Here is a 10734-nt window from a genome sequence, read left to right on the forward strand (position 1 = left end):
AATTTGTGGCTGAATAAAAACACATTTTTTAGGAAAGCAGTTCTGATTTAAAGGCTACATGTGGTGATGATTTTATTGTCAACAGCAAAGAGAAAAGGTCTGACAGTTTTGGAACCAAATAGTCTTAATTTCACTAAGCTACAAGACCAAGGTTGGTTCTGACAGGGTGCACAACCTATAGTTGCGAGGTGGGGGGTGGGAGGGGAGGTGGAACACAGTCCTAATTAGGATCAGTCCTCCATAGGGAGGCAATTAGTTCTGCACTTACTTTCCTTATTCTTCCTCCATACACTGTATTAGAAGTGAATGTGAGCAAGCTGAGCCTCATGTACCCAGAGACTCTGGTAAGAATTGGGAATGCCCCACATCAGTGAACCTGTGTTTGTACAGCACCTAGCACAATGGGATCCTGGACCTCTAGGGCATTTAGGTGCTATGGTAATAACAATAAATAACAACAACAATATGCTTTGCTTCTGGTAGGTCTTCCTCTCTGTTCCCTCCTGCCACCCCCTATGAGTAGGGCCGTACCAAATTCATGGTCCATTTTGGTCAATTTCACAGTCATAGGGTTTTTAAAATTGTAAATTTTATGATTTCAGCTATTTAAATCTGAAATTTCATAGTGTTTTAATTGTAGGATTCCTGACCCAAAAAGGAGTTGGGTGGCTGGGGAATACCATACCACCATACCACTCCACCCTTACTTCTGCACTGCTGCCTTCAGAGCTGGGCGGCCAGAGAATGGCGGCTGCTGACTGAGGGCCCAGCTCTGCAGACAGCAGTGCAGAAGTAAGGGTGGCAATACCATGCCATGCTTACTTCTGGCTGCTAGTGGGGCACTGCTTTCAGAGCTAGGCACCCAGCCAACTTGGTGCCACTCTCCAGCCACCCAGCTCTAAAGGCAGTGCAGAAGTAACGATGGCAATACCGCCCCCTCCCCAAATAACCTGGTGCCCCCCCCGCAGCTCTCTTTTTGGGTCAGGACCCCCACTTTGAGAAATGCTTCTCTCTCCCATGAAATGTGTGTAGTATAGGGTAAAAGCACACCTAACACCAGATTTCATGGGGGGCAGACCAGATTTCACGGTCCGTGACATGTTTTGCATGGCCGTGAATTTTGTAGGGCCCTGCCTATGATTGTCTTTTTTTCAGCCTCCTTGTACATATCTCTTCTCAGTCTCCCCAGGTCTGTTAGTTCTTGCATCCCTGATGTAGCCATTTTGGGGAAGGTTTCAAACTTGTTCAATTCTATATGTACAACATAGAACTGAATAATATGTGGAGAAGGAAGAACAAACACCTACAGAATAGGGGCCCTCTGATGGGCTTGAACGTGCTCTGCTCTGAACGGTTCCCTGAAGATACTGAATCAGTAATTTAGGACTTGATGAGCAACTGATGTTGTACATCTTTGTTCTTCTTATTGGCAGCCAGGATTTTGTGGTGGTATGTTTTTTGTTTTGTTTTGTTTTTTCCCAAAAAACTTTCTAAGAAACGCATCCAAGCTCTGCAAGCTGTTTGGAATCAGTTGAGAGAAGTTTTTTAAAAAGGAAATTACTTAAAATATTTCAAGGACTCTTCAAGAGATTCTGTGTCCTGTTGCATAGCATAATTAGCAAATTAACTTTAACTAGACTTTTTTTTTTGGCCTGTTTGTATTTCGAGTCTCTTTTCTGGAAATCCGGCTTAACAGAATGGATCTAAATATGTTCCTTAAGAATACCCCCAAAGGATTGTAATGTATTACTGGAAATGGGTTCATCAAAGGTCAGAGAGCATGAGTTAATCCAGGCAGCTTTCCATTTCTCCTTCTACTTCATAATATTGTAGGTCTTGAATCTTTCTTGAGAGAGAAATTTGATTGCATAGTATTTGTAAATAGGATTCTCCATAATAATTGATTATTGTGGGCTTCTGTTTCCTACTATTAATATTCATTATTAGTATAAGGATCAGTGTATGCACAGGAGTAAAGAAAACTTCATCAGAGTAACATCATTTAAGAAGAGCTTAAATTAGCCCAACAATATTTTGGTCCCCTTTTGTTCTGCGATAATCTTTCCTTCAAATGTTCGTTTTTCATGCATAACTTTTACTGCTTGTCTATAAATTTGGGGAATAATTTCAATTTTCTTGTTTTTTTTTTTTTTTTTTTTTTTTTTTTTCCCCACATAGCCTTTTATCTTGACTTCAACAAGGCTACACTCTGGTTCAGCTGCCAGTACTGTCAATGGACAGATTAGGAAAACATAAGTTTAAACTATTTTTCTTTTTTTAAGCTATTTGTTATATTGTCCCATTCCATACTGGAAGTTAAGTGGAAGGAATGAACATTTTAGAGAATGTGTGTGAATTCAGTTACTTGTATAGAGCATAAACTCATTTCTCTTTGGATTTATAATGTGTGTCAAATTTGAACAGCGAGTGGCTTTGTGTAACTGACTGTGCCCCACTAGTGGTTCTCTCACCTGCTTTTTGCAAGAAGGAAGAAAAAGTTGTAGCACACGCCTCCTTTTTTTGTCTTCCTACCATCACTTCTGCCAGGCTGAGTGCTGATATTCACTCAATAGACTGAGTGAATATTGTTCTCTGTAAAAATCCTTGCTAGATCTTAACCATAGCTGATTTCTTATTTTTTCAAGCTTTTCTTTTATTACCTGAAATTGAAATATCAATTTCAGCTGACTGAGACACACTTTCATATACTGTAGCTATAAGAATTAGTCTCATGCATACTTAGGAATTAATACTCATTTATTTGTTGTGTGATCAGGTTTAAAGAAAATATCAAAGAAATTCAAGACAAAAGAAAGTGCCCCAGAAAAAGACGCAGAGACAGAAAAGCACGAGGTAATTTTTGTGTTAAAGCATTAAGCAATACATAGGTCTCAGTCCTTTAAATACTTGTGAATTCATTGCATGTGAGTAGTACTGGTGGGTTCAGTAGGACTGCTCTGTTGATAGGAATATAATTAATGCCAGTCAGCATGTTTCTATGGAAAATAGGTTTTTCCAAACAATGCTCATTTTATTCTTTGAGATTACAAATTTGGTTGATAAAGGAAATTCTATAAATGTAATAGACTTTTTTTTAAAGTGTTTGAGTGTTGCAAAGTATTCTGAATAGAAAATTGGCACTGTAAAGTATCAGTAAAGCATGCATTAAATGGATTAAGAACTGGCTAACTGACAGGTATCAAAAAATTGTCCATGTGGAATCCCCATCAAACAGGGATGTTTCTTGTGGAGTTCAGCAGGCATGAGTATTAGGCCCAAAGGTATTCAATGCTTTTATCCATGATCTGAAAGTAAATATAAAATCGCTGCCTCTGTGAGCTGCAGAGAAAAGAGCAGCCCAGACTAAGGTAGATTGATTTACATTAGGGCTGTCAATCGATTAAAAAAATATTTATCGCACTGTTAAATAAATGCTATTCTATTATTGTTTAAATATTTTTGGATGCTTACAGTGTTCACTTTATATTTATTTTTTATTACAAATATCTGCACTGTAAAAACCACCAGAAATAGTATTTTTCAGTTCACCTAACACAAGTACTGTAATGTAATCTCTTTATCATGAAAGTTGAACTGACAAATGTTGAATTATGTACGGAAAAAACCTGCATTCAAAGGTAGAACAATCTAAAACTTTAGAGCAGTGCTTCTCAAAGTCGGGCCGCCGCTTGTTCAGGGAAAGCCCCTAGCAGTCCAGGCCGATTTGTTTACCTGCCACGTCTGCAGGTTCAGCCAATCGCGGCTCCCACTGGCTGCGATTCGCTGCTCCCAGCCAATGGGGGCTGTAGGAAGGGCGGCCAGCACATCCCTCAACCTGCGCCACTTCCCGCAGACCCCATTGGCCTGGAGCGGCGAAACGCGGCCAATGGGAGCCGCAATTGGCCAAACCTGTGGACATGGCAGGTAAACAAACCGGCTGGACCGCCAGGTGCTTTCCCCGAACAAGTGGTGGCCCGACTTTGAGAAGCACTGCTTTAGAGCCTACAAGACCACTCAGTCCTCCTCCTTGTTCAGCCAATCGCTCAGACAAACAAGTTTGTTTACATTTGCAGAAGATAATGTTGACTGCTTCTTGTTTACAGTGTCACCTGAAAGTGAGAACAGGTGTTCGCATGGCACTGTTGTAGCTGGTGTCGCAAGATATTTACATGTCAGATGCACTAAAGATTCATATGTCCTTTCATGCTTTGACCACCATTCCAGAGGACATGTGTCCATGCTGATGGCAGGTTCTGCTCGATAACGATCCAGAGCAGACTGACACATGTTCATTTTCATCATCTGACTCACATGCCTCCAGCAGGTTGATTTTTCCTTTTTGGTGGTATAGGTTCTGTAGTTTCCACATGAGTGTTGATCTTTTAAGACTTCTGAAAGCATGCTCCACACCTCGTCCCTCTCAGATTTTGGATGGCACTTTGGATTCTTAAACCTTGGGTCTAGTGCTGTAACTATTTTTAGAAATCTCACATTGGTATCTTCTTTACGTTTTGTCAAATCTGCAGTGAAAGCATTCTTAAAACGAACATGTGCTGGGTCATCATCCGAGACTGCTCGTACATGAAATATATGGCAGAATGCAGGTAAAACAGAACAGGAGACATACAATTCTCCCCCAAGGAGTTCAGTCAGAAATTTAATTAATGCATTATTTTTTTAACGAGCATCATCAGCCTGGAAGCATGCCCTCTGGAATGGTGGCTGAAGCATGAAGGAGCATACGAAGTTTTAGCACATCTGGCATGGAAGTACCTTACAACACCAGTTACAAAAGTGCCATGTGAACACCTGTTCTCCCTTTCAGGTGACATTGTAAATAAGAAGCAGACAGCAGTATCTCCCGTAAATATCAACAAACTTAGCGATTGGCTGAACAAGAAGTAGGACTGAGTGGACTTGTAGGCTCTAAAGTTTTACATTGTTTTGTTTTTGTGTGCAGTTAGGTACAAAAAAAAATCTACATTTGTAAGTTGCACTTTCATGATAGAGATCACTGTACAGTACTTGTATGAGGCGAATTGAAAAATACTATTTCTTATAGTTTTTACAGTGCAATATTTGTAATAAAAATAATATAAAGTGAGAACTGTACACTTTGTATTCTGTGTTGTAATTTAAATCTATATATTTGAAAATGTAGAAAAACATCCAAAAATATTTAATAAATTTCAGTTGGTATTCCATTATTTAATAGTGTGATTAATTGAGATTAATTCTTTGTGTTAATTGCATGAGTTAACTGCAATTAATTGACAGCCCTAATTTGAATCAAAGCAATTTAAAACACCAAGTGGAAATCTTCAATTTAAATAATCGATTTTAATAGTATTCAATTTACTTTTTTTTTTCTAAAGAGAGATGCATTCTTGCTGGTTGATATACCCACTAAAACATGTTAATTTACAACTAAACAGAGCCTTTAAACTAGATTTGGTATCTTTTCTGCTACCTAGGAGGGTACGCTGTAATTATACACATTTATTTAAGCAATTATATAGTTGAATATTTTCAAATTCGTATTAACTGTACATTTTTAGTATGTTAGAAAATAGTGAATGATGGGTGAAATCATAAACATTCATAATTTGAAAAGTGAACCACTATACAATAGGATTATGCCCGAGTGGGCTCAGTGGATAATCCTAATGAGATGCATGATGGTGTCTCATGAAATCAGAGGGTGGGTCCCAATGCCTATGAGAACTTTGCCAGTCTCTTGCATCCCGTAGTACAGCCCCCAGATTTCCCAGGGAATCACGGCCTTAACATAAGTACAAGACCTATTGTTCTATAATTCTGAAGCTTTACTTCAAAGCTAGATGTTTTCCCCTTGTTTTTCTTTATATAAAAAAGCAGCCTTTAACTAAAGTTTTTGATAGTGGCTCATGGATTCAGCATATTTATTTAAATGTTTTAAGAGACTGTAATAAGCTTAGGCCTTAACGTATTTTGTATTACATTCTGATTTCATTTTAATCAGGTTTATTTTTATGAGGAAAACTTGTAACTTAAGAAAAAATCTGATTTAAATAAAAACCTGCTTTTTTACCATTTTTTCCCCAAAAAATAAATCATTGATTTGTTTTTTTTAATCCATCCTGACCCAGATGTCAAGAACTGTGAGACATACTGCTAGCAGAAACGAAAAATGTCTGATAATTTCCTTCCCTAAAGGCTTAGTTATTCCACTCCAGTAAAAGTTAATTTTTCTTTTTTCTTTTTTTTTAACTAATGTTATGCTTAAATAGTTGTTTCCCATTTGTAGAAATAGCTAAGTTAGACTATTCAAAGTTATTTAGCATTGTCCTGAATTCATGCCCTAGCATCGGGTTCTTATTTCTCATCAGTGTGAATGGAGTTTAAAGTATCCACTTTAATCACAGAATTTCTTTGTTTTTGTTAGTGTGCGCCCCAAACTTAATTTCTTCTTTTTATTTAAACATCTGGTTTTTCACAAGTAAAAACTATCTTTCATAAGATAAGAATTGTCTTGAAACTTTTTTCATTTCTATGTTATAAATGTCAGTGTTGAGATCACATAAGTCTCTGAACTCTTGTAAGGGGAATGTTTAACCATATGGTCACTGTGAAAATGAGTGACAATTATTATATTTAATTAGAGAGAAACCTTTTTGGGTTGTTCTTTATTTAAAAATAAAACCCAGCTATATGAGAGTTTAAAAACAAGTAAAATGCTTTAAGGTAAGCACAGATGGTTGTGGAATGTAGCCCATGTCACAATCCTACAAAGAGACTACATTGAATATAGATCTAACAGCCTTGTGGAAATGAGAATAAAACCTTTACCTGCTGTGCTGTACTACTGAGTATAACACTTACTGAATAGTGCTGAAGTTTTCCTCCTCATCAGTTCTCTAAATGTTTTAGAAGTCACATTTAATTTTATAATAAACATTACTATGTTTTATAATTGCTTGCAATCTGTTTACAAATGACAACTGTTCCCCTGGAGCTTGGAAATCTTGAGTGCTCATGTTTCAGAAGGAACATGTGTATTCCATACCCCCACAAAAAGATGTTATGTAAATAGGCTCTTCTCATTGTAACAGGCTGAAATGGCACTGCTTATGATGGATGATGAGGATGACAGAAGACATTTTAACTATGAGAAGATTGTAAAACAACAGAATCTGAGCAAGACGAAAAAGAAACAACTAATGAAAAAGAAGGAGTTGTTAGAAGATGACTTTCAGGTAATACAAATTCCTAGTATTGAAATGTAATAGAATTTAATACACCTCTACCCTGATATAACACTGTCCTTGAGCCAAAAAATCTTACCGCGTTATAGGTGAAACCATGTTATATCGAACTTGCTTTGATCCACCGGAGTGCACAGCTTCCCCCCTTTCCTTCTCCTCGCCCCTTCCCCCCCCCCCCCCCGAGCACTGCTTTACCGCATTATATCCAAATTTGTGTTATATTGGGTCGCATTATATCGGGGTACAGGTGTAGTATCTCTACTTTTTCAAAAGGAGTGGATTGGAATTCTGATGTAAGAATTGTACCTCAGTAATATGGTTTGACAACATTTTAACAGTGCAATTCAATATAAACCTCTTTATAGTACCAGGAAAAGGCTGGTATTCTAATACTGGGATCAAACAAGGATACAACTTTAATCAGTCCATGTTGCTTTTGAATGTTTGTTACCGACATGTACATGTGCCTGTCACCATAGGACCTGGGTGCACTTTATATGGCATAGATTACAAGCAATATTTCCCTAACAAAGGGAGCAAAACCAGACTATGTATAGGGATTTAAGGAGACAGAATTCACTCTTCAAGATCACATGCAATCTGTTGGCTGGAATATTGATTATTGCCCTTCCCATGGCCTGTCTGCACTGACTTCTTTCCCTACTCGCTTATTCTTATCCAACAAGGAATGTCTTCGTTGGGCCACCTTTTGTGATATACAGGTTTTACACAGGTGTGTCTCCTGTATGTTGTTGACTCTCCCATACCACCTTGCACACAATGCAAAGGACAGAGGAATCCCCCACACTTAAGTGAAATTCAACCTCCTTGAATATGTAGTTTAATTTAATCAGCCTGACCAAATTCTGAGAACTACCATTTGAAATTAAAATATTAAAGTTTCGGTTCCAGCTTAAGTAAGATCTGACTTAAGCAATTAGTGTTGCCCATATCTTGTACACAGTCTGTCATTTAAATATGATTGCAATATTTTCTGGTATATTACATTTTCTGTCCTGTTTCTCAATATTATTTTTCATTGGTAGAATGGTTAACCGAAATAGGTTCTCTTTTCTGTCTTCAGGTGAACGTTGCTGATACAAGGTTTCAAGCACTGTATACTTCCCACTTGTTTAATTTGGACCCTTGTGATCCAAACTTCAAAAAGACAAAAGCAGTGGAAAAATTTTTGGAGGAGAAAGCTCGCCAAAGAGAACAAAAGCAACAGAATCTTGCAAAGCAGATACAGGAGAATGAGATTGGAAAGAAGGAAAACATCACTAAGAAAGCTGTAGATCCTGCTTTATCAATGCTAATAAAATCTGTCAAAAATAAAACAGAAGAATTTCAAGCCAGAAAGAAACTGAAAATAAAATAATGTCCAATTGTTTGGCTTTCCTCAGTCCAGTCTGTACTCATTACAAAATGGCAAAATTCGTAAGAACTTTATGGATGTTGAATCCCATAAACTGGGAAGAATCAGTGCCAGTGTTGGGGCTTGGGGATGAACTGTAGACAACGGCTTGCAATACTATCTTTTCCCCTCCCACAAATACCTCCTCGGAATAGTATATTTGTAAAATAGTTCACAAACAGCAACATATTTAACAAAATTAATTTACCTAAGTTGTTGATTTCATAACACCATTTCAGTTAAAACTAATAGAAATGTTAAAGATGGCTGCAAAGAACTTCTTTCGTTGTAGTAATGGACACTTTATAAATGAGTGTTTGTGACTTCAGGTCCTGATATGATTTTTAGATTTTAAAAAAACTTTGGAATTTCATAATGGTGTTTTTAATACTCCATGAGTCTGTAAATACAATGTTACTGATGAAGATAATTTTAATATAACTGAAAGTGGAGATGGGTTGGATGAATTTTATTTCTTAGTCAAGAGCTATGTGGATAACTTGTGAAATAATGAATAAAAATATATTGTAGTTCATTAATCCTTTTCACTTCTATAATCTTCTAAAGATTCCAGTGCACTTCAGAAACATTTAGTGAAATTCTCTGATTTAGGAGAGATTCTCATTTACAACAGGGAAGATGAAACAATTAAGGTCAAACTTGAATGCCCAAAGTTAGGTATCAAAATCCATTTTTCGTCACCTAAATAAGCTTGTATCTATATTAGGCATTTTCTTAAATTTCTCCCAGAGTTGCATTGCTGTTAGTGTAACTCCACTAATAGTTGCAATGCTAGGAGTGCTCGTGTAGACAAGATGTCCAAAACAGACCTATCTGACACAGTTAAAAATACCAGAGCAGGGCTATGTTAGTGCTACCCCTAGTGGAACAGTGGAAAAATGTGTGATAGAAGAGTAGCACAAATGGCCTGTTTTTCAGAAGGGTGGACTCATTTCATCCAGTATGTCATCCTCCTCTAGTTCTCTTTGCTGCATCAACTCTGATAAAAATGCAGCCAGTTAAACTTTGTCAGAGATAAGACAAAGCACTCGTCAGAACTGTGGGGCTGGAGACATTTCAGTAATTGTGAACAAGCTCATGAGCTGCTACCTCCCGAAGCAGCTCTATTTCTGTAAGCTACTGGTGTATTTATCTAACTCTTTGCTTGGGCACGAGAACCCTGAATAGTGCAGCCAGGAATGTTGCACTCTTGTTATGAAGCTGCTTGAGAAGGCCCAGTGACAGTAAATTTAGTAGCAGAACTGGTTGATAAAATGTTACAGGTTGTCTGGAAAAAAACCCCACCAGCAGTGTACTCTAAAGGAGGTAAGTGCATGGAAATAGTCAATTGCTGCACCTGCTACTTGACACTATGCAATGTATAAAGATAAACATACCAAAAGAATACAGTCTGAACCTGTTTACGAAATTAGTTTGTCGGAACGGTTAATGTGTCCCAAAAAAATCCTCCAACGAAAATATTTTAACCATATATCTAATAAAAGAAACTGGTATGCAAGTAAAATTTCACTACACCAACCATTAAAAGCAGTCAACCAATCAAAATGTCTTGCACACATGAAGTAAATACAGATGGATGTTCACTGGAGCAGATGGTCCTTCAATGTCAAAATATTAACTTTTAGCAAAACCAGTTTGATGCAGACAGATCAAGAAAATGAGAGAAACCACATACTCAATTGCAGGTAATTAGTGGTAAAAACTGAAGAGTACAGTGAGAAATGTAATGTGGAAATAGAAACAGGTGATTTCACAAGAGAGTTTGTATAAAGGAGTTCTGGAAGTGAAGAGCCAAAATTACATTTTATTGATCACTTGTGCAGCTTTACTGGAAAGCCTCCAGATTCACTTCTAAAATAGCTCAACTGAATGGTTGGACAAATTAATAGACCATGACCCGTTAACCAGCTCAGGTGGTGCTACAGAACTTACCCAGTGCAAACAAGCTCTTGATACATGGTATACATCTGAGCTAGCCCAGGCTCAGCTACCTGCCATGAGCAAAGAGAAATAAACCCCACCAGAACTGAGGACTTCAGTGTACACCATGGACCA

General features: G+C 37.5%; 1 protein-coding gene across 8 annotated transcripts in view; it reads left to right on the top strand.

Annotated features, from left to right (window-relative positions):
- The window catches only part of ESF1 (ESF1 nucleolar pre-rRNA processing protein homolog), a 62192-nt gene extending 53082 nt beyond the window's left edge, over positions 1-9110 (top strand). For all 8 annotated transcript variants that reach the window (XM_030557978.1, XM_030557979.1, XM_030557980.1 and 5 more), the window contains 3 exons: positions 2777-2853; positions 7092-7235; positions 8329-9110. In XM_030557978.1, the coding sequence (XP_030413838.1) occupies positions 2777-2853; positions 7092-7235; positions 8329-8622 (515 nt within the window). In that variant the 3' untranslated portion in view covers positions 8623-9110. The remainder of the gene's footprint in view (positions 1-2776; positions 2854-7091; positions 7236-8328) is intronic.
- The last annotated feature ends 1624 nt before the right edge of the window (positions 9111-10734 follow it).

Source organism: Gopherus evgoodei, chromosome 3, assembly GCF_007399415.2.
Source record: "Gopherus evgoodei ecotype Sinaloan lineage chromosome 3, rGopEvg1_v1.p, whole genome shotgun sequence".
Taxonomy (NCBI): Eukaryota; Metazoa; Chordata; order Testudines; family Testudinidae; genus Gopherus; species Gopherus evgoodei.